We start from the raw sequence: 26112 nt of genomic DNA on the forward strand, positions 1-26112 counted from the left end.
GTATAGTTTTCGTAGTCAAGCCAAATACTGCCAAAAGCAGCATTCAATAGGATTGGAGGAAAACATGATAGATTGTCTTCAAAAAATTTAACCAACCTTAGTTAAACTCGATTGTCCAGATTAGTTATGAATATTGGTTATCATTTAATACCTCAAAAAATCTGCCATTTTATACATTTTAATTCTTGAAATTAAATGTTTAGATTTGCCACTAATCCTGACATTGACTCCTTTTTAATATGCAGTCTCCCTAGGCTGCATTTTCTCATTCTATAGCATTAAATGAAATAACAGTTATCAATAAGTTCATGTCCCATTCTATTTTCCATTATCAATACAGAGATAAGTGGAAATACAAGTACATACACACACACACATATGCACACAGACACACACAGACACACACACACATACACATACATACACACACAGACACACACATACACACACAGACACACACACATACACATACACACACAGACACACACATATACACACATACACACACATACATACACAGACACACAATATACACATAGAGACACACACAAAACCAACTAAACACAAAAGGAGATATCAGAATAAAACACAAATTAATATGAATGAGAGAAGTAAGACTGAAGAATTAGAGAACACAGGGAAAACAGGGCCACCATATATGAATATCAATAAACCCGGACACAAGCACATAAAGGAAACTAACTCCCCAAATTCCAAGCCCTCACTGCACTCTTAGTGTTTTATTAAGGATATTGCATCACACATTTTGGCAAGCATTTCTGAACACTTTCTTTGGTCTTGATGCTGTCAGGAGTTCAGCACAGAAGTGGCAACCGATACACACATCTTTTCACTAGGTCTCCATGATGGGGTTTTAAGAACAAACACAGAGGGAAATTTGGATTCAACTATCACTGAGTTGGAGTAATTGAACTGACCCCTTAAAGTGAATTATGGATAGAAGGTAGATAAAAACCACATTGAGATATGTAATAAAAAATAGAGTAAAAGCAAAGTAAGAGATTACTCAAATTCAGTTGTGAATAAGAAAAAATAGGTGGATCCTTGTGGTGTTTGAGAAAGACCCTGAAGATTCCCAGTTGTAGGAACTCTTTGGGAAGGATTAAGATGTGTGGTTTTATTGATATAGGTGTGTCACTGGGTGTAGGCTTTGAGGTTTCAAAATTCTAGGCCATTCTCAGTTAGCTCTCCTTGTAGAGTGCCCGTGGATCAGGATGTAAGCTCTCATGGTTCAGGATGTAAGCTCTCATGACTGCTTGCTTACTGCCATGCTCCTTCCTGTCCATGATAATCGTGGGTTTATCATCCCAAACTGTAAGCCTCTGAATGAACTGTTTCTCCTATAATTGCCTTCATCGTGGTATCTTGACACAGCAATAGAAAAGTAACTAAGGCTGGTTTCATCCTAGTTTAGTTCTGTGTGAAGCTACTAAAATGACTTTAACTGTCTCAGACTAAATTGAATTTGGAACCTATGGTAGTTTTAATAGGTATGGCCCCATAGATTTCTGTATGTAAATGCCTGGACATAGGAAGTGGCACTATCAGGAAATGTGGCTTGTTGGAGGAGGTATGGCTTTGTTAAAGGAAGTATGTCACTGTGGAGGTAGAGCTTTGAATTCATATAAGCTCAAACTATGCCTAGGGGGACAGTATCTTCTGCTGCCTATGCATTAAGATTTAGAACTCTCTCCTCCTCCAGAACTATGTCTGTCTGCATTCTGCCATGCTTCCTGCCATGATGAGAATGGACTAAACCTCTAAAACTGTAAGCCGGCCCCAAATAAATGTTTTCTTTATAAGAATTACCTTGGTCATGGTGTCTCTTCACAGCAATAAAATCTTAACTAAGACAGAACCACAAGGTAAAATGCTAAAAGAGTTGGGAGATCAAGTGTATCAATGGAGTCAAGAAAGCAAAAAGATAGATATGGTGGCATGGGCCATTCCAGTAGGAACTAAGCACTAGATGCAGCACTCACCTCTTCCATTTCAAAGGAGTCTGGTCCTTTACTCACAATGTGCGACAAGTTCTTGAGTCTGTCCATGTGATTCCATTTCTCCTTCCAATGTCTCCTTCTAACTGACCCCTCAGACAAACAGGTATGAGGAGACTGCTTGGCCAATGTGCATGAGCAAGGCCATGGCTTGTCCAGAAGAGTGTGAGGAGGAGGACAAAGAGGAGGACAAGGTGACAAGTCATTGCAGGCTTCGGCAGAACCACACTCTATTAATGGAAGCATTTGACTTGCATCATGGTTAATGGAAGCCACCTGTAGCTCCACTCTAGGATCCCATGGCTTGGTTGGCAGAGTTGAAATCTCATGTTCTACCTTGAATGATTTTGACGGGGCTGGGTTACCATCCATCCTGCTCGTCTGTCTTGAAGCTCTTTTTAAAAGTTGGCTCATTTTTCTCTTATGTTCTTTAGCTCCACTTGATGAAGAATTTTGCATAGTCTGTCTTTCAACTTTTTCTTCATGCTGGTTCTGTTGGATTTTAACACCATCCAGCAAAGAAGAGAAGGCATTGGTCACATGATCCAGGATTTCCAACTGTTGGAACCGACCTGAAAAATATAGGATCATAGAAGTTTTACAATAGTATTTTTTTCCATTAAACTACTTTGATGCAGTAAATAATATAGTAAGAACTAAATAATGGGGGACGCTGACATCACTCAGCAGGTAGAGCTGTCTGTAGCTAATTCCAAAGATTTTACTTTCATCCTTGGAATCCACATGGTAAACCTACTCCCACAAGTTGTCCTCTAGCCTCCACATGTGTGGCATGTACACAGGCACACATACAGTAAGTAAAACAAGTGTAAGAAGAAAAGGATGTGGAATGGTCAGAGAGTGGACTGGGAGGGGGAGAAAGTCTGGACTGTAAAAACAAAAAAGACTAAAGAATAAATAAATTTTAAAAAAAGAAGAGAAACAAGCTTGTAGAATGGATAATGTGCTTTTCCAAGATGATGAAGGCTGTTAAAACTCCCTCTCTCTGAAGATGAGACACCTACCCGCCAAGTAGTCACTCTATCATGAGGAAAGCTGATAGGTTTTAAACTGAGTTGGATACACATAAATTCATAGGTTCATATATAACATAGTTGTTACATGCTAATTCATTTAAAACCCTAGAGATGTGCGACTCTGTATGTTTATGTGTAAAATATCAAATGTCAAAAGATAAGCTCTAGGGCTGAGGATTTGCTTAGTGGCATAGTGCTGTCCTAGTGGACAAAGTACCAACATCCATCCGTACTATTGCAAATGATAAAATACATTCTAATGCAATATCTCAGGCTCTTGCTATGAAGTTGTCTAAGTCTGCTTTCTCTGGCTTCATTCAGTAGTTGTCTCATTTTCATGCCTACCATATTCATTACCCAAGTGTGGAATAGCATGTGGAATCAGGAGGCCTGGTTACAAGCCCCAGGTCAGCCATCACTGTAAGTTTGACCCCACTATGCATGGATTAATACATATGCAGGGTTTAATTCCATGCCAAACATAGTTAATGCTCATGGATTTATTTTTTAACTTTGTTAATTGTGGCTGTCTATATATCCGTCATAGCTGTGATGTACATCAAAGCAAACATGTAAATAGGCAACATTAAACAAAGATTGGCTATTAAAGTTATTAACAGGTACCATATTGTTTTCATCCTTTCAAGAAACAAACAGTAATTAATGAAGAATCTTGTTTGCTTTCAAAATGAATCATATTTTCAATTTGTTAGTCTTTCTTCATAATATAGTATCTTAATATGCCTTAATAATCTGTCAATATATAAAATTACTGTCTTAATTAGATTTGTAGGGGGACCTCATGAAGTAAGAGATAATTTAGGCATATGATGTCATTTTGTAAGTCATGGCGAGGTGGGTTCTTTTCTACATTGTTAAAATAAAGCTATGGTGACAGAAAACCAAGGACTTTTACTTTTGTAGTATGGCTTCATCAAGCCCTAATGCTATCATGACGATTATATTACTTGATAATGGTAAAAGCACACATAGTTGATCAGAGACATGCTATATATCATATTTTCTCACTACTATGACCAAATACTTGAAAGAAAAGCTTTCAGGAGAAAGCTTTTTTTATTCATGTTTTTAGAGGTTTCAGTTAATCGTAGTGAGGAGGGTGTGGCAGAGTAAGACACCCTACATCATCAGAGATAAAAAGGGGAGGACAGAGAATATGTATACCTGAGCTAGTGGGCTTTCTTTTTTCCATATTTTGGATTAATTTAGTTCTCTGACTATTCCATACATATATTTAATGTATTCTGGATACTCTCCTCCTCCCCTCTTTTTTCCCCAATATTGTATTAGGTTCATTTACATTTCAAATGCTATGCTGAAAGTCCCCTATACCCTCCCCCTCCTGTTCCCCTACCCTTGCACTCCCACTTCTTGGCCCTGGTATTCCCCTGTACTGGGGCATATAAAGTTTGCAAGACCAAGGGGCCTCGCTTCCCAATGATGGCCGACTAGGCCATCTTCTGCTACATATGCAGCTAGAGACATGAGCTCTGGGGGTACTGGTTAGTTCATATTGTTGTTCCACCTATAAGGTTGCAGATCCCTTCAGCTCCTTGGGTACTTTCTCTAACTCCTCCATTGGGGGGCCCTGTGTTCCATCCAATAGCTGACTGTGAGCATCCACTTCTGTGTTTGCCAGGCATTGGCATTGCCTCACAAGAGACAGCTATATCAGGGTCCTTTCAGCAAAATCTTGCTGGTGTATGCAATAGTATCTGTGTTTGGAGGCTGATTATGGGATGGATCTCTTTCCCATTCCTATCATTCCATATCCCAATCCTATCCCTTGGCCCATATCTAGAAGTCCATTTTCCAGATCTATAACACTTGATTTGTGTAGCACTTAATTAGTGCTATCTGTGTGAGCATCGGAATGGAGCCTGAAGGAGTCGCCAGTGGTATGCAACTGAAGGCAGTGACTTCCTCTCTTCCTGAATATATCAGTAGCATAATAGTTAGCCCTGAAGGGTGAGGCCCTTTGAGTCCCTCTCCCATCCATACCTGCCTGTTGAGGGGCACATTCTTATGCAGACCTAATCATGGCAGACATGCTATGAGTTCAAGGTTGCAATGGCTGTGTTTTGCCCAAAAGATGGCTTTTTGCACTTCCCCCTCTTTATTTCCCAGTCCTTATGATTTTTCCAAACTCATCTGGGTAACGTTCCATGAGCCTTAAAGGGAATATTATGTGTTTTATTTAGGGTTGAGCACTTATTTTCAGCACCTTGTGCAGCCAAGAGTCTTTTCTGCATTTACTACCATTCTCTGGAATGCATGGCTTCTATACTTAAGATAGACAATAACATTCATCTATGAATACAAACATAAATACCTAGAAATTTCTTTGTTCTCTTTATTCTATTTAAGCTCTCTGCCTTCTATTAAACTGTGGGACAGTGCTACTCACATTCAGCACCATGTCCCCACCATTTTCAGAGTTAATCCTCTCTGAAAGCATGCAGATATACCTGGAAGTATGCTTTTCTAATTTCTTGTTTCTCAATATAGTTAACAGCCAAAGTTAACCATAACAAATATACCCCTGTTACTTTGCTACCCACATATCTCTCATTAAATCACCACATTCCACATCTGGCCCTCAAAAACTTATGGATGACTCGTGTATAAATGCACCTCCAAGTGTTTCTACATTCTTAACAATGTAAACAGATCAAAAGTGCGAGTTCAACGTCTCCTCTGAAGAGTCAGACTGTGTAAGATCAGAAATAGTTTCTACATTTCTCAAACATGATGAGCTAGAAAATAAATATTCTGAATTCCAAGTGGGGAAAGATGGAATCCTAGAACAATGGGATGAGATCAAAGCAAGGATGAAACCCAAGAGGAGAACCTTAAGTCCTGTGGCTCAGTGATAACCTCCAGGGCACAGATCGGCATAATGGGAACTACAGTGCATTGATAAAGCCTGGCTGCTTTAACCTTATTATTTCCAGCCTATGTTGCCTCTCTCTGGGTATTTCTCTGCTCTTTGACTGTGGCTTTCCATGAAAGATGGTCCATGTGGCTGGATCTCTAACTTCTGGGGTTCTTTCTTGCATCTTTGGCTTCCCTTTCATAGCTATAGACAGTGTCCTCTCAGTACCCACCTCTAGAGAACCTAACTCTGCAAGCTGCCTGACATCCCAGGCTTTACTTTGAAATAAGAATGTGCCCCTCAATGGTCATGGATGAATGGAAGAGGGACTCAAAGGGCCTCACCCTTCACTGCTAACTATTATGCTACTGATATATTCAGGAAGAGAGGAAGTCACCGCCTTCAGTTGCATACCACTGGTGACTCCTTCAGGCTCTATTCATAATTCTTTGCTTTTTATATCTTGCATGCTTAGAAACCAGCATCACAAGCTGGGTGCAGTAGTGCATGGCTTTAACTACAGCACTTGGGAGGCAGACACAGACTAATCTCTGTGTGTCTGAGGACAATTTGGTACATTTGATGACCTCCAGAATAGGCAGAGCTACAAAATGAGACTCTGTCTTGAAAAACAAGCAAATAAAAAAGAAAAACAGCATCATCTTGATGAAGACAAGGTCTATCACTAGCTCAAAGGACAGTGAGATACACCTTGAGGCATGACTGAAGTAACCTATAAGTACCCAGATGACTTCCTTACAAACTCTCCACCAATTCTTTAAAGTGAATCAAACATTTCCATTGAACCTGTGATTAATGAGGTCTCAATCAAATTTTTTTAAGTATTTTTTCATGTGTATGTATGTATGTGGTGTGTACATGTTTATGGGTGTGGGTATAGATGTGTGTGCAGGTATACATGCACATGAGTTTATGTGTATATGGCAGCTCATTGTTGATGTAAGATGTCATCCTTGATCATATTCTCCCTAATACACTGATGTAGGGTCTTTTGTTGAACTTGGGGTTCACACTTTTGACTTGTTTGGCTACCCAGCTTGCTCCAGGGCATCCTATGTCTGGGTTCTAAGGTTGGAATTAGAGACATTCTTTCATGCCTACTTTACATTTACATGCTCTAAAATCTGGCCCTCTTGCTTATGTGGCAAACACAACTTAAGTGTCTCCTCAGTTCTCACCTATTGTTTTCATGGGGTTTGGGAGTCCAACCTCAAGTTTTCTCTCTTGCCTATCAAGAGCTTTGCCCACTGAGCATCTTTTCAGCTGTAGGCCAATTCTTGAGATGCCTTCAATAAGTCTTTTCTATTATTTTGATGCAAAGTATTTGGTTTCTTCTAATGGCTTCAATCGTCTCAGCAGTTGTGATCTCCACTCCAGCTTTCCATAGATTTCTGGGCTAACTAACTTCTTGTTAACATCTTGCTCAGTTTTTGTTATACATTTTGCTAGAAACAAATAGCAGTAACTATACATGAGCCTGATACTTGTCTGCTTTGAAATCTCCTCTAACATTCTAATTAGTTCATCATGGTTAAGTTCAGCCTCTCTGGAACAGACATAGGAGTTTTGCCACAGTATCACAGCACAGTGGAGATGTGCTCTATTAATATAGTTAAGTTGACAAGGAAGATACCAAATCATGGATGCTGTCCTCCATTCTGTCTGGACACACATAACAGTCTCTCCAGCCTTCCCTAACCACATCCTGTGCTCACCTGTTTTTGTCACATGAAAGGAGAACTATCAGCTCATCATCCTTCAGCTTTGACAAACTGGTGAACATTTCACAGACCACAGTGAAATCCTTTCCAGACCTGGAGAGGAATTCTTATGTTTCCAGATACTTCTGCTTGCATTCTCCCCCTATGTTAAGCTTATAGGAAGTATCATCCTTTTCTTGAACTATAATACACACACTTGCTTTTATGGTTGCCTTCCATAACCTCATAAAAAGTTTGTATTCAGCTAAGACAAACCTACTGATTTATTTGGTTCAGTCGACTCAGAGAACCACTGTCTTGAGCATGAATTAGCATTTTATGTTGGCCCGTGGGCAGATTAACTGATTTTACTTTCCAGTTTAAACCCTCTGCTCTAAATTTGAATAAGACGTTCTTTTCCATTCTGTCTTTAGGATCCAACAAACATAGTTCTTGCCTATTTACATTTGACCTTCTTGGTTTTATTGAAGTACTAGTATGGCATTAGTTAGGGAAGCAGAAAACCGGCCTGAGTAGGACCACAGGCCTCTTCCGGCCGGACCAGCACCAGAGTAGCTAGAGCGCAGGGTCGGCTGACACCCGCCAGCTACCCACGACCCCCGCCACAGGATTTTGAGACTGCTGGTGAGTGGAACACAGCTTCTGCTCCAATCTTTAAACAGTGACAACGACAACAACTAACCCCAGAGATTAACAGATGGCGAAAGGTAAACGTAATAATCTTACTAACAGAAACCAAGAGTAGAAAGAGTATGAGTCGCACCCAGATGAAGGCAGCTCTGAATAAGTAAGCCCCTGGAGATTGTTTGTGTGAGAATGCTCTGCCTATGTGTGAGCACTGACTCAAGCTTCTCTTTGTGTTGGCTTCAGGGCCGTTTCACCCAGAGGAAGAAAGTTCTTTGACAGAGTGTTCACTTCTTACCCACTCAACACAGATCTATTGGTTTAGATCAGAGAAATATTTCTTTGTGCACATTGATTTGGTCAAGAGGATTTTGTGGGTACAGGGGCAGAATTAGTCACACCCAGTAGGGGACTTAGGTGCTCTTTAAGGTAGCATTAGCCTTAGACATCTCAAAAGTACCCAGCATCCTGGAGTCTTGCCCTAACAGGAATGAAGAAAGCCAAATTCTATGAAGAAGGTTCACACGCATCTGTGGGAGCCATCTTGGTTCTGGGACTCCGCCGAAAGTAGCCTGCACAGGGGAGAGTGTGGACTACAGAAGCTAACAGCTTCTGGGACAGGCGGGAGTCACAGAGCTTCTGAGGCAGCCCCCTTTTTGGGCTCCAGACATCCGGGCACCTTCCGGGCCAGAGGATAGGTGTCCACCCAGCCGTGGAGGGCTTTGCCTCAGCATCAGCGGGAGACATCTTGGTTCTGAGACTCCACCGACAGTAGTCTGCACAGGTGAGAGAATGGACAAGAGAAGCTAACAGCTTCTTTGACAGGCCAAAGCAACACAGCTTCTGGGAAAGGTCCTGTTTTGGACCTTCATCTTCGGCCAGGAGGGAGATCCGAACACCAGATATCTGTGCACCTTCCCTGTAAGAGGAAAGCTTGCCTGCAGAGAGTGCTCTGACCACTGAAACTCAGAGGAGAGAGCTAGTCTCCCAGCTCTGTTGATAGAGGCTAACAGAATCACGAGAGGAACAATCTCTAACCAGAGACAACTATAACAACTAACTCCAGAGATTACCAGATGGTGAGAGGTAAACGTAAGAATCTTACTAACAGAAACCAAGACCACTCACCATCATCAGAACCCAGCACTCCCACTTCGCCCAGTCCAGGGCACCCCAACACACCGGAAAAGCTAGACACGGATCTAAAAGCATATCTCATGATGATGGTAGAGGACTTCAAGAAGGACTTTAATAGCACACTTAAAGAAATACAAAGGAACACTGGTAAACAGGTAGAAGACAGTAAAGAGGAAGCACAAACATCCCTTAAAGAATTGCAGGAGAACATTGCTAAAGAGTTACAAATCCTTAAAGAAAAACAGGATAACATAATCAAACGGGTAGAAGTCCTTACAGAAAAACAGGAAAACACATCCAAACAGATGATGGAAATGAACAAAACCATACTAGACCTAAAAAGGGAAGTAGACACAATAAAGAAAACCCAAAATGAGGCAACACTGGAGATAGAAACCCTAGGAAAGAAATCTGGAACCATAGATACGAGCATCAGCAACAGAATACAAGAGATGGAAGAGAGAATCTCAGGTGCAGAAGATTCCATAGAGAACATGGGCACAACAATCAAGGAAAATGTAAAATGCAAAAAGATCCTAACTCAAAACATCCAAGAAATACAGGACACAATGAAAAGACCAAACCTACGGATAATAGGAGTGGATGAGAATGAAGATTTTCAACTCAAAGGAATAGCAAACATCTTCAACAAAATTATAGAAGAAAACTTCCCAAATCTAAAGAAAGAGATGCCCATGAACATACAAGAAGCCTACAGAACTCCAAATAGACTGGACCAGAAAAGAAATACCTCCCGACACATAATAATCAGAACAACAAATGCTCTAAATAAAGACAGAATACTAAAAGCAGTAAGAGAAAAAGACCAAGTAACATATGAAGGCAATCCTATCAGAATTACACCAGATTTCTCACCAGAGACTATGAAAGCCAGAAGATCCTGGACAGATGATATACAGACACTAAAAGAACACAAACTCCAGCCCAGGCTACTATACCCAGCCAAACTCTCAATTAACACAGATGGAGAAACCAAAGTATTCCACGACAAAACCAAATTCACACATTATCTCTCCACGAATCCAGCCCTTCAAAGGATAATAACAGAAAAAAAACAATACAAGGACAAGAGCCACGCCCTAGAAACAACAAGAAGGTAATCCCTCAACAAACCTAAAAGAAGACAGCCACAAGAACAGAATGCCGAGACGGCTTCTGGGACAGGCGGGAGCCACAGAGCTGCTGAGGCAGCACCCTTTAGGGGCCGCAGACATCCGGCACCCTCCCAGTCGGAGGACAGTGACCTGCCCTGCAGGGAGCGCCATCTTGGCTCCGGGACTCCGCCGAACTTAGTCTACAGGTTAGAGTGAGGACCACAGAGGCAGACAGCTTCTGGGACAGGCGGGAGCCACAGAGCCGCTGAGGCAGCACCCTTTTGGGGCCGCACCCTCCCAGTCGGAGGACAGTGACCTGCCCTGCAGGGAGCGCCATCTTGGCTCCGGGACTCAGCCGAGCTTAGTCTCTACAGGTCAGAGTGGGGACCACGGGGGCAGACGGCTTCTGGGACAGGCAGGAGCCACAGAGCCGCTGAGGCAGCACCCTTTTGGGGCCGCAGACTTCCGGCACCCTCCCAGCCGGAGGACAGAGACCTGCCCTGCAGAGAGCGCCATCTTGGCTCCGGGACTCCGCCGAACTTAGTCTACAGGTTAGAGTGAGGACCACAGAGGCAGACAGCTTCTGGGACAGGCGGGAGCCACAGAGCCGCTGAGGCAGCACCCTTTTGGGGCCGCAGACATCTGACACCCTCCCAGCCAGAGGACAGAGACCTGCCCTGCAGTGAGCGCCATCTTGGCTCCGGGACTCCGCCGAGCTTAGTCTCTACAGGTCAGAGTGGGGACCACGGGGGCAGACGGCTTCTGGGACAGGCAGGAGCCACAGAGCTGCTGAGGCAGCACCCTTTAGGGGCCGCAGACATCCGGCACCCTCCCAGTCGGAGGACAGTGACCTGCCCTGCAGGGAGCGCCATCTTGGCTCAGGGACTCCGCCGAACTTAGTCTGTACAGGTCTGAGTGAGGACCACAGAGGCAGACAGCTTCTGGGACAGGCGGGAGCCACAGAACCGCTGAGGCAGCACCCTTTTGAGGCCGCAGACATCCGACACCCTCCCAGCCGGAGAACAGTGACCTGCCCTGCAGGGAGCGCCATCTTGGCTCCGGGACTCCGCCGAACTTAGTCTGTACAGGTCTGCTGACAGAGGATACTCAGAATCCCCAGAAGAACAACCTCTGAACAGAGACAACTATAACAACTCCAGAGATTACCAGATGGTGAGAGGTAAAGGTAAGAATCTTACTAACAGAAACCAAGACCACTCACCATCATCAGGACCCAGCACTCCCACTTCGCCCAGTCCAGGGCACCCCAACACACCTGAAAAACTAGACCTGGATTTAAAAGCATATCTCATGATGATGGTAGAGGACATCAAGAAGGACTTTAAAGAACTACAGGAGAACATGGCTAAAGAGTTACAAGTCCTTAAAGAAAAACAGGAAAACACAACCAAACTGGTAGAAGTCCTTAAAGAGAAACAGGAAAACACATCCAATCAGATGATGGAAATGAACAAAACCATACTAGACCTAAAAAGGGAAGTAGACACAATAAAGAAAACCCAAAATGAGGCAACACTGGAGATAGAAACCCTAGGAAAGAAATCTGGAACCATAGATGCAAGCATCAGCAACAGAATACAAGAGATGGAAGAGAGAATCTCAGGTGCAGAAGATTCCATAGAGAACATGGGCACAACAATCAAGGAAAATGGAAAATGCAAAAAGATCCTAACTCAAAACATCCAGGAAATACAGGACACAATGAGAAGACCAAACCTACGGATAATAGGAGTGGATGAGAATGAAGATTTTCAACTCAAAGGACCAGCAAACATCTTCAACAAAATTATAGAAGAAAACTTCCCAAATCTAAAGAAAGAGATGCCCATGAACATACAAGAAGCCTACAGAACTCCAAATAGGCTGGACCAGAAAAGAAATACCTCCCGACACATAATAATCAGAACAACAAATGCACTAAATAAAGATAGAATACTAAAAGCAGTAAGAGAAAAAGGCCAAGTAACATATAAAGGCAAGCCTATCAGAATTACACCAGATTTTTCACCAGAGACTATGAAAGCTAGAAGATCCTGGACAGATGTTATACAGACACTAAAAGAACACAAATTCCAGCCCAAGCTCCTATACCCAGCCAAACTCTCAATTAACATAGATGGAGAAACCAAAGTATTCCAAGACAAAGCCAAATTCACACATTATCTCTCCACGAATCCAGCCCTTCAAAGGATAATAACAGAAAAAAACCAATACAAGGACAGGAACCACGCCCTAGAAACAACAAGAAGGTAATCCCTCAACAAACCTAAAAGAAGACAGCCACAAGAACAGAATGCCAACTTTAACAACAAAAATAACAGGAAACAACAATTACTTTTCCTTAATATCTCTTAATATCAATGGACTCAACTCCCCGAAAAAAAGACATAGACTAACAAACTGGTTACACAAACAAGACCCAACATTTTGCTGCTTACAAGAAACTCATCTCAGAGAAAAAGATAGACACTACCTCAGAATGAAAGGCTGGAAAACAATTTTCCAAGCAAATGGTCTGAAGAAACAAGCTGGAGTAGCCATTCTAATATCAGATAAGATTGACTTCCAACCCAAAGTCATCAAAAAAGACAGGGAGGGGCACTTCATACTCATCAAAGGTAAAATCCTCCAAGAGGAACTATCAATCCTGAATATCTATGCTCCAAATACAAAGGCAGCCTCATTCATTAAAGAAACTTTAGTAAATCTCAAAGCACACATTGCACCTCATACAATAATAGTGGGAGACTTCAACACACCACTTTCACCAATGGACAGATCATGGAAACAGAAACTAAACAGGGACACAGTGAAACTAACAGAAGTTATGGATCAAATGGATCTGGCAGATATCTACAGAACATTTTACCCTAAAACAAAAGGATACACCTTCTTCTCAGCACCTCATGGTACCTTCTCCAAAATTGACCACGTAATTGGGCACAAAACAGGACTCAACAGATACAAAAACATTGAAATTGTCCCATGCATCCTATCAGATCACCATGGACTAAGGCTGATCTTCAATAACAAAATAAATAATAGAAAGCCAACCTTCACGTGGAAACTGAACAACACTCTTCTCAATGATACCTTGGTCAAGGAAGGAATAAAGAAAGAAATTAAGGACTTTTTAGAGTTCAATGAAAATGAAGCCACAACATACCCAAACTTATGGGACGCAATGAAAGCATTTCTAAGAGGAAAACTCATAGCTCTGAGTGCCTCCAAAAGGAAACTAAAGAGAGCACACATTAGCAGCTTGACAACACACCTAAAAGCACTAGAACAAAAGGAAGCAAATTCACCCAAGAGGAGTAGACGGCAGGAAATAATCAAACTCAGGGGTGAAATCAACCAAGTGGAAACAAGAAAAACTATTCAAAGAATCAACCAATCAAGGAGCTGGTTCTTTGAGAAAATCAACAAGATAGATAAACCCTTAGCCAGACTCACTAGAGGGCACAGGGAAAGCATCCTAATTAACAAAATCAGAAATGAAAAAGGAGACATAACAACAGATCCTGAAGACATCCAAAACACCATCAGATCCTTCTACCAAAGGCTATACTCAACAAAACTGGAGAACCTGGATGAAATGGAGAAGTTCCTAGACAGATACCAGGTACCAAAGTTGAATCAAGATCAGGTTAATGATCTAAACAGCCCTATATCCCCCAAAGAAATAGAAGCAGTCATTAATAGTCTCCCAACCAAAAAAAGCCCAGGACCAGATGGGTTTAGTGCAGAGTTCTATCAGACCTTCAAAGAAGATCTAATCCCAGTTCTTCACAAACTATTCCACAAAATAGAAACAGAAGGTACTCTACCCAACTCATTCTATGAAGCCACAATTACTCTGATACCTAAACCACAAAAAGACCCAACAAAGATAGAAAACTTCAGACCAATATCCCTTATGAATATTGATGCAAAAATCCTCAATAAAATTCTTGCTAACCGAATCCAAGAACACATCAAAACAATCATCCATCCTGACCAAGTAGGTTTCATCCCAGGGATGCAGGGATGGTTCAATATACGGAAATCCATCAACGTAATCCAGTATATAAACAAACTCAAAGACAAAAACCACATGGTCATCTCGTTAGATGCGGAAAAAGCATTTGACAAGATCCAACACCCATTCATGATAAAAGTCTTGGAAAGATCAGGAATTCAAGGCCCATACCTAAACATGATAAAAGCAATCTACAGCAAACCAGTAGCCAACATCAAAGTAAATGGTGAGAAGCTTGAAGCAATCCCTCTAAAATCAGGGACTAGACAAGGCTGTCCACTTTCTCCATACCTATTCAACATTGTACTTGAAGTCCTAGCCAGAGCAATTCGACAACAAAAGGAGATAAAAGGGATACAAATTGGAAAAGAGGAAGTCAAAATATCACTTTTTGCAGATGATATGATAGTATATATAAGTGACCCTAAAAATTCCACCAGAGAACTCCTAAGCCTGATAAACAGCTTCGGTGAAGTAGCTGGATATAAAATTAACTCAAACAAATCAATGGCCTTTCTCTACACAAAGAATAAACAGGCTGAGAAAGAAATTAGGGAAACAACACCCTTCTCAATAGTCACAAATAATATAAAATATCTTGGCGTGACTCTAACTAAGGAAGTGAAAGATCTGTATAATAAAAACTTCAAGTCTCTGAAGAAAGAAATTATAGAAGATCTCAGAAGATGGAAAGATCTCCCATGCTCATGGATTGGCAGGATCAACATTGTAAAAATGGCTATCTTGCCAAAAGCAATCTACAGATTCAATGCAATCCCCATCAAAATTCCAAATGAATTCTTCAACGAATTAGAAAGTGCAATCTGCAAATTCATCTGGAATAACAAAAAACCTAGGATAGCAAAAACTCTTCTCAAGGATAAAAGAACCTCTGGTGGAATCACCATGCCGGACCTAAAGCTCTACTACAGAGCAATTGTGATAAAAACTGCATGGTACTGGTATAGTGACAGACAAATAGACCAATGGAATAGAATTGAAGACCCAGAAATGAACCCACACACCTACGGTCACTTGATCTTCGACAAGGGAGCTAAAAACATCCAGTGGAAGAAAGACAGCATTTTCAACAAATGGTGCTGGCACAACTGGTTGTTAACATGTAGAAGAATGCGAATCAATCCATTCCTATCTCCTTGTACTAAGGTCAAGTCTAAGTGGATCAAGGAACTTCACATAAAACCAGAGACACTGAAACTTATAGAGGAGAAAGTGGGGAAAAGCCTTGAAGATATGGGCACAGGGGAAAAATTCCTGAATAGAACAGTAATGGCTTGTGCTGTAAGATCGAGAATTGACAAGTGGGACCTCATGAAACTACAAAGCTTCTGCAAGGCTAAAGACACCATCAATAAGACAAAAAAACCACCAACAGATTGGGAAAGGATCTTCACCTATCCTAAATCAGATAAGGGACTAATATCCAACATATATAAAGAACTCAAGAAGGTGGACTCCAGAAAGTCAAATAACCCCATTAGAAAATGGGGCTCAGAACTGAACAAAGAATTCTCGCCTGAGGAATACCGAATGGCAGAGAAACACCTGAAAAAAATGTTCAACATCCTTAATCATCAGGGAAATGCAAATCAAAACAACCCTGAGATTCCACCTCACACCAGTCAAAATGGCTAAGATCAAAAATTCAGGTGACAGCAGTTGCTGGCGAGGATGTGGAGAAAGAGGAACACTCCTCCATTGTTGGTGGGATTGCAAGCTTGTACAACCACTCTGGAAATCAGTCTGGCGGTTCCTCAGAAAATTGGACATAGTACTACCGGAGGATCCAGCAATACCTCTCCTGGGCATATATCCAGAAGATGTCCCAACCGGTAAAAAGGACACATGTTCCACTATGTTCATAGCAGCCCTATTTATAATAGCCAGAAGCTGGAAAGAACCCAGATGTCCCTCAACAGAGGAATGGATACAGAAATTATGGTACATTTACACAATGGAGTACTACTCAGCTATTAAAAAGAATGAATTTATGAAATTCCTAGCCAAATGGATGGACCTGGAGGGCATCATCTTGAGTGAAGTAACACAATCACAAAAGAACTCACACAATATGTATTCACTGATAAGTGGATATTAGCCCAAAACTTAGGATACCCAAGATTTAAGATACAATTTGCTAAACGCATGAAACTCAAGAAGAATGAAGACCAAAGTGTGGACACTGTGCACCTTCTCAGAATTGGGAACAAAACACCCAGGGAAGGAGTTACAGAGACAAAGTTCGTAGCGGTGTTGAAAGGATGGACCATTTAGAGACTGCCGTATCCAGGGATCCATCCCATAATCAACTTCTAAACGCTGACACCATTGCATACACTAGCAAGATTTTGCTGAAAGGACCCAAATATAGCTGTCTCTTGTGAGACGATGCTGGGGCCTAGCAAACACAGGAGTGGATGTTCACAGTCAGCTATTGGATGTATCACAGGGCTCCCAATGGAGAAGCTAGAGTAAGTACCCAAGGAGCTAAAGGGATCTGCAACCCTATTGTTGGAACAACATGATGTACTAACTAGAACCCCGGAGCTCTTGTCTCTAGCTGCATATGTATCGAAAGATGGCCTAGTCAGCCATCAATGGAAAGAGAGGCCCATTGGACTTGCAAACTTTATATGCCGCAATATATGGGAATGCCAGGGCCAAAAGAATGGGAATGGGTGGATAGGGAAGTGGGGGGGCGCTATGGGGGACTTTTGGGATAGCATTGGAAACGTAATTGAGGAAAATATGTAATAAAAATATTAAAAAAAAAAAAAGAACCAGGGGAATGCCAGGACCAAGAAGTGGGAGTGGGTGGGTAGGGGAGTGGGAGGGGGGTCTGGGGGACTTTGGGGATAGCATTTGAAATGTAAATGAAGAAAATACCTAATTAAAAAAAATTGGAAAAAAAAAATTAAAAAAAAAAAAAAAAGAACAGAATGCCAACTTTAACAACATAATAACAGGAAACAACAATTACTTTTCCTTAATATCTCTTAATATCAATGGACTCAACTCCCCGATAAAAAGACATAGACTAACAAACTGGCTACACAAACAAGACCCAACATTTTGCTGCTTACAGGAAACTCATCTCAGAGAAAAAGATAGACACTACCTCAGAATGAAAGGCTGGAAAACAATTTTCCAAGCAAATGGCATGAAGAAACAAGCTGGAGTAGCCATTCTAATATCTGATAAGATTGACTTCCAACCCAAAGTCAATAAAAAAGACAGGGAGGGACACTTCATACTCATCAAAGGTAAAGTCCTCCAAGAGGAACTATCAATCCTGAATATCTATGCTCCAAATACAAAGGCAGCCACATTCATTAAAGAAACTTTAGTAAATCTCAAAGCACACATTGCACTTCATACAATAATAGTGGGAGACTTCAACACACCACTTTCACCAATGGACAGATCATGGAAACAGAAACTAAACAGGGACACAGTGAAACTAACAGAAGTTATGGATCAAATGGATCTGGCAGATATCTACAGAACATTTTACCCTAAAACAAAAGGATACACCTTCTTCTCAGCACCTCATGGTACCTTCTCCAAAATTGACCACGTAATTGGGCACAAAACAGGACTCAACAGATACAAAAACATTGAAATTGTCCCATGCATCCTATCAGATCACCATGGACTAAGGCTGATCTTCAATAACAAAATAAATAATAGAAAGCCAACCTTCACGTGGAAACTGAACAACACTCTTCTCAATGATACCTTGGTCAAGGAAGGAATAAAGAAAGAAATTAAGGACTTTTTAGAGTTCAATGAAAATGAAGCCACAACATACCCAAACTTATGGGACGCAATGAAAGCATTTCTAAGAGGAAAACTCATAGCTCTGAGTGCCTCCAAAAGGAAACTAAAGAGAGCACACATTAGCAGCTTGACAACATACCTAAAAGCACTAGAACAAAAGGAAGCAAATTCACCCAAGAGGAGTAGACAGCAGGAAATAATCAAACTCAGGGGCGAAATCAACCAAGTGGAAACAAGAAGAACTATTCAAAGAATCAACCAATCAAGGAGCTGGTTCTTTGAGAAAATCAACAAGATAGATAAACCCTTAGCCAGACTCACTAGAGGGCACAGGGAAAGCATCCTAATTAACAAAATCAGAAATGAAAAAGGAGACATAACAACAGATCCTGAAGACATCCAAAACACCATCAGATCCTTCTACCAAAGGCTATACTCAACAAAACTGGAGAACCTGGATGAAATGGAGAAATTCCTAGACAGATACCAGGTACCAAAGTTGAATCAAGATCAGGTTAATGATCTAAACAGCCCTATATCCCCCAAAGGAATAGAAGCAGTCATTAATAGTCTCCCAACTAAAAAAAGCCCAGGACCAGATGGGTTTAGTGCAGAGTTCTATCAGACCTTCAAAGAAGATCTAATCCCAGTTCTTCACAAACTATTCCACAAAATAGAAACAGAAGGTACTCTACCCAACTCATTCTATGAAGCCACAATTACTCTGATACCTAAACCACAAAAAGACCCAACAAAGATAGAAAACTTCAGACCAATATCCCTTATGAATAAATATTGATGCAAAAATACTCAATAAAGTTCTTGCTAACCGAATCCAAGAACACATCAAAACAATCATCCATCCTGACCAAGTAGGTTTCATCCCAGGGATGCAGGGATGGTTCAATATACGGAAATCCATCAATGTAATCCAGTATATAAACAAACTCAAAGACAAAAACCACATGGTCATCTCGTTAGATGCGGAAAAAGCATTTGACAAGATCCAACACCCATTCATGATAAAAGTCTTGGAAAGATCAGGAATTCAAGGCCCATACCTAAACATGATAAAAGCAATCTACAGCAAACCAGTAGCCAACATCAAAGTAAATGGTGAGAAGCTTGAAGCAATCCCTCTAAAATCAGGGACTAGACAAGGCTGTCCACTTTCTCCATACCTATTCAACATTGTACTTGAAGTCCTAGCCAGAGCAATTCGACAACAAAAGGAGATAAAAGGGATACAAATTGGAAAAGAGGAAGTCAAAATATCACTTTTTGCAGATGATATGATAGTATATATAAGTGACCCTAAAAATTCCACCAGAGAACTCCTAAGCCTGATAAACAGCTTCGGTGAAGTAGCTGGATATAAAATTAACTCAAACAAATCAATGGCCTTTCTCTACACAAAGAATAAACAGGCTGAGAAAGAAATTAGGGAAACAACACCCTTCTCAATAGTCACAAATAATATAAAATATCTTGGCATGACTCTAACTAAGGAAGTGAAAAATCTGTATAATAAAAACTTCAAGTCTCTGAAGAAAGAAATTATAGAAGATCTCAGAAGATGGAAAGATCTCCCATGCTCATGGATTGGCAGGATCAACATTGTAAAAATGGCTATCTTGCCAAAAGCAATCTACAGATTCAATGCAATCCCCATCAAAATTCCAAATCAATTCTTCAACGAATTAGAAAGTACAATCTGCAAATTCATCTGGAATAACAAAAAAACTAGGATAGCAAAAACTCTTCTCAAGGATAAAAGAACCTCTGGTGGAATCACCGTGCCGGACCTAAAACTTTACTACAGAGCAATTGTGATAAAAACTGCATGGTACTGGTTTAGTGACAGACAAATAGACCAATGGAATAGAATTGAAGACCCAGAATGAACCCACACACCTACGGTCACTTGATCTTCGACAAGGGAGCTAAAAACATCCAGTGGAAGAAAGACAGCATTTTCAACAAATGGTGCTGGCACAACTGGTTGTTAACATGTAGAAGAATGCGAATTGATCCATTCCTATCTCCTTGTACTAAGGTCAAGTCTAAGTGGATCAAGGAACTTCACATAAAACCAGAGACACTGAAACTTATAGAGGAGAAAGTGGGGAAAAGCCTTGAAGATATGGGCACAGGGGAAAAATTCTTGAATAGAACAGTAATGGCTTGTGCTGTAAGATCGAGAATTGACAAGTGGGACCTCATGAAACTGCAAAGCTTCTGCAAGGCTAAAGACACCATCAATAAGACAAAAAAAAAAACACCAACAGATTGGGAAAGGATCTTCACCTTTCCTAAATCAGATAAGGGACTAATATCCAATATATATAAAGAACTCAAGAAGGTGGACTCCAGAAAGTCAAATAACCCCATTAAAAATGGGGCTCAGGACTGAACAAAGAATTCTCACCTGAGGAATACCGAATGGCAAAGAAGCACCTGAAAAAATGTTCAACATCCTTAATCATCAGGGAAATGCAAATCAAAACAACCCTGAGATTCCACCTCACACCAGTCAGAATGGCTAAGATCAAAAATTCAGGTGACAGCAGATGCTGGCGAGGATGTGGAGAAAGAGGAACACTCCTCCATTGTTGGTGGGATTGCAAGCTTGTAAAACCACTCTGGAAATCAGTCTGGCGGTTCCTCAGAAAATTGGACATAGTACTACCGGAGGATCCAGCAATACCTCTCCTGGGCATATATCCAGAAGATGTCCCAACCGGTAAAAAGGACACATGCTCCACTATGTTCATAGCAGCCCTATTTATAATAGCCAGAAGCTGGAAAGAACCCAGATGTCCCTCAACAGAGGGATGGATACAGAAATTATGGTACATTTACACAATGGAGTACTACTCAGCTATTAAAAAGATTGAATTTATGAAATTCCTAGCCAAATGGATGGACCTGGAGGGCATCATCTTGAGTGAAGTAACACAATCACAAAAGAACTCACACAATATGTATTCACTGATAAGTGGATATTAGCCCAAAACTTAGGATACCCAAGATATAAGATACAATTTACTAAACGCATGAAACTCAAGAAGAATGAAGACCAAAGTGTGGACACTGTGCCCCTTCTTAGAATTGGGAACAAAACACCCAGGGAAGGAGTTACAGAGACAAAGTTTGTAGCTGTGATGAAAGGATGGACCATTTAGAGACTGCCGTATCCAGGGATCCATCCCATAATCAGCTTCTAAACGCTGACACCATTGCATACACTAGCAAGATTTTGCTGAAAGGACTCAAATATAGCTGTCTCTTGTGAGACGATGCCGGGGCCTAGCAAACACAGGAGTGGATGTTCACAGTCAGCTATTGGATGTATCACAGGGCTCCCAATGGAGAAGCTAGAGAAAGTACCCAAGGAGCTAAAGGGATCTGCAACCCTTTTGTCGGAACAACATGATGTACTAACCAGAACCCCGGAGCTCTTGTCTCTAGCTGCATATGTATCGAAAGATGGCCTAGTCAGCCATCACTGGAAAGAGAGGCCCATTGGACTTGCAAACTTTATATGCCCCAATATAGGGGAATGCCAGGGCCAAAAGAATGGGAATGGGTGGGTAGGGAAGTGGGGGGCGCTATGGGGGACTTTTGGGATAGCATTGGAAATGTAACTGAGGAAAATATGTAATAAAAATATTAAAAATTAAAAAAAAAGAAGAAGTACTAGTATACTTGTGCAATGCCAGAGAAATAAAAACAAGTCAGCCACTCCAGGACCAAAGGCCCAGCCCTGGCTTTTCTATAATCAATTTATCAATTTCATTTATAAAATGCCTACCTAAATCTAGATATTTTCTAGAAATAGAAAATTGATGAAGGAACTTTCATTTTTGGAAGGAGGAAAGACCATAGTAACTCCTTCTACAAGTGAAAAGAACACATCAAAGCATTCACAGGATCACATAGTCTTAAAAAGCGTACTCCTGAGATTTTGAGAATCATTTTACACACACACACACACACACACACACACACACACACACACACACACACACACACAGGGAGAGAGAGGGAGGGGGGGTGGGAGAGAGAGAGAGAGAGAGAGAAAGAGAGAGAGAGAGAGAGAGAGAGAGAGAGAGAGAGAGAGAGAGAGAGAGAGAGAGAGAAAGTAAACTGAGAAATCCAAGAGAAGTATTTTTCAGAAAAGTATTTGAGAAAATTCTTCCTTCTAATTGACTTAACTTTTGGAGAACTTAAAAGAACTTATAGTCACAAATAATAGTGACTCTAAACCAACCAAGTGAAAGATCTGTATGACAAGAACTTCAAGTCTCTGAAGAAAGAAATCCAAGATCTCAGAATATAGAAAGATTTTCCATGCTCATGGATTGGCAGAATTAATATACAAAAATTACTATCTTGCCCAAAGCAATCTACAGATTTAATGTAATCCCATCAAAATTCCAACTCAATTTTTCATAGAGTTAGAAAGATCAATTTTCAAATTCAGTTGGAATAACATCATCAACAACAACAACAAAAAACAAAACAAAACAAAACAAAACAAAACAAAACAAAACAGGATAGCAGAAACTATTCTCAACAATAAAAGAACTTCTGGAGGAATCACCATCCCTGACCTCAAGCTGTATTACAGAGCAATAGTGATAAAAAAACAAAAAACAACAACAAAAAACCCTGCATGATAGTGATACAGTGACAGGCAGGTAGATCAATAGAAAAGAATTGAAGACCCAGAAATGAACCCACACACCTATGGTCACTTGATTTTAAAAAAAAATTATTTTCTTTATATACATTTCAAATGCTCTCCTGAAAGTTCCCTACACCCTCCCTCTGCCCTGCTCCCCTACCCACCCATTCCTGCTTCTTGGTCCTGGCATTCCCTTGTACTGGAGCATATAAAGTTTGTAATACCAAGGGGCCTCTCTTCCCTGTGATGACCGACTAGGCCATCTTCTGCTACATATGCAGCTAGAGATATGAGCTCTGGGGGTACTGGTTAGTTCATATTGTTGTTCCACCTATAGGGTTGCAGACCCCTTCAGCTCCTTGGGTGCTTTCTCTAGCTTCTCCATTGGGGGCCCTGTGTTCCATCTTATAGATGACTGTGAGCATCCACTTCTGTATTTGCCAGGCAGTGGCATAGTAGCCTCATATGAGACAGCTATAAAAGGGTCCCTTCAGCAAAGTCTTTCTGGCATATGCAATAGTGTTTGAGTTTGATGTCTGATTATGGGATGGATCCCCAGGTGGGGTAGTCTCTGGATAGTCCATCCTTTCATCTTAGCTCCAAACTTTGTCTCTGTAACTCCTTTCATGGGTATTTTGTTCCCTATTCTAAGGAGGAATGAAGTATCCAACCTCTTCTTCCCTCTTCTTGATTTTCTTATGTTTTGCAAATTGTATCTTGGGTATTCTATGTTTCTGGGCTAATATCCACTTATCAGTTAGTGCATATCTAATGACTTCTTTTGTGATTGGGTTACCTCACTAAGAATGATATCCTCCAGATACACCCATTTATCCAAGAATTTCATAAATCCATTGTTTTTAATAGCTGAGTAGTACTCCATTGTGTAAATGTACCACATTTTCTGTATCAATTCTTCTGTTGAGGGACATCTGGGTTCTTTCCAGCTTCTAGCTATTATAAATAAGGCTGCTATGAACATAGTGGAGTATGTGTTCTTATTACCAGTTGGGACTTCTTCTGGGTATATGCCCAGGAGAGGTATTGCTGGATCTTCCGGTAGAAGGAACTAAAACCATTCAGTGGGGGAAAGATAGCATTTTTAACAAATGGTGCTGGTTCAACTGGTGGTTAGCATATAGAAGAATTCCAATCAAATCATTCTTATCTCCTTGTACAAAGCTCAATTCCAAGTGGATCAAGGACCTCCATATAAAACCACATACCCTGAAATTTATAGAAGAGTAGAGCCTCAAACACATGGCCACAGGGGAAAATTTCCTGAAGAGAACACCAGTGGCTTATGCTCTAAGATCAAGAATCAACAAAGAGGAACTCATAAAATTACAAAGCTTCTGTAAGGTAAAGGACACTGCCAATAGGACAACACGGCAACCAACAGAAGATCTTTATCAACCCTACATCTGATAGAGGGTTAATATCCAATATATAAAAAGAACTCAAGAAGTTAGACATCAGAGAACCAAATAACCCTATTAGAAATGGGGTATATAGCTAAACAAAGAATTCTCAACTGAAGAATACTGAATGGCAGAGAAACACCTGAAAAAATGTTCAACATCCTTAGTCATCGGGGAAATGCAAATCAAAACAACCCTGAGATTCCACCTCACACCAGTCAGAATGGCTAAGATCAAAATCTCAGGTGACAGCAGATGCTGGAGCATGTGGAGAAAGAGGAGCACTCCTCCATTGCTGGTGGGATTGTAAGCTGGTACAACCACAACGGAAATCAGAGGTTCCTCAAAAAATTGGACATAGTACTATCTGAGGACCCAGCTATACCACTCTTGGGTATATACCCAAAAGATGCTCCAACATATAACAAGGACACATGCTCCACTACATTCATAGCAGCCTTTATATATATATATAATTGCCAGAAGCTGGAAAGAACCCAGATGTCCTTCAACAGAGGAATAGATTCAGAAAATGTGGTACATTTACACAATCAAGTACTACTTAGCTATAAAAACAACAAATTCATGAAACTCTTAGGCAAATGGATGGAATTAGAAAATATCATCCTGAGTGAGGTAACCCAGTCACAAAAGAACACACATGGTATGCACTCATTGATAAATGTATATTAACTCAAAAGCTCGGAATACCTAAGATACAATTCACAGATCCCATGAAGTTCAAGAAGAAGGAAGACCAAAGTGTGGATGATTCAGTCCTTCTTAGAAGAGGGAACAAAATGCTCAAGGGAGGAAATATGGAGACAAAGTGTGGAGCAGAGACTGAATCTCTGGTCATCCAGAGATTGCTCCACCTGTGGATCTATCCCATATACAGACACCAAACCCAGACACTATTGCAGATGTCAAGAAATGCTTGCTGACAGAAGTCAGATATAGCTGTCTCCTGAGAGGTTCTGCCAGAGCCTGACAAATACAAAGGCAGATGTTCCCAGCCAACCTTTGGACCGAACACAGGGTCCCCAGTGGAGGAGTTAGAGAAAGGACTGAAGGAGCTGAAGGGGTTTGCAACCCATAGAAAGAACAACAACAATATCAACCAACCAGATCCCTCCCCCCCCCCCCCCGCAGAGCTCCCAGGAACTAAACCAGCAACCAAGGAGTACACATGGAGGGACCCATGGCAGAGGATGTCCTTGTTGGACATTAATGGTAGAAGAGGCCCTTTATCTCGGGAAGGCTTGATGCCCCATTGTAGAGGAATGCCAGGGCAGGGAGGCAGGAGTGGATATGTGGGTTGGGGGAGCACCCTCATAGAGCAGGGGGAGGCAGGATGGGATGGGGATTTTGGAGGGGAAACCAAGAAAGGGGATGACATTTGAAATGTAAATAAATAAAATATCCAATAAAAATATGAAAAAAAACTTATTTCAGAATCATAATTTTGTAACTTCTCATCTAGATTTTCTCAAACTCTTTTATGTAATCCATGGAAGTGTACCTTGTTGGTCCGAGAGTGGTTCACATCTAAATGAGTTTGAAAAAGTTGTACTACCTTCCCTCTAGGA

General features: G+C 41.1%; 1 protein-coding gene across 3 annotated transcripts in view; it reads right to left on the minus strand.

Moving 5' to 3' along the window:
• The window catches only part of Itprid1 (ITPR interacting domain containing 1), a 155755-nt gene that overhangs the window by 75978 nt on the left and 53665 nt on the right, over positions 1-26112 (minus strand). For all 3 annotated transcript variants that reach the window (XM_085840597.1, XM_021165730.2, XM_085840598.1), the window contains exon 8: positions 2004-2590. In XM_085840597.1, coding sequence (XP_085696723.1) covers positions 2004-2590 — 587 coding nt within the window. The remainder of the gene's footprint in view (positions 1-2003; positions 2591-26112) is intronic.

Source organism: Mus caroli, unplaced genomic scaffold (assembly GCF_978045245.1).
Source record: "Mus caroli unplaced genomic scaffold, Mus_caroli_1 scaffold_7, whole genome shotgun sequence".
Lineage (NCBI taxonomy): Eukaryota > Metazoa > Chordata > Mammalia > Rodentia > Muridae > Mus > Mus caroli.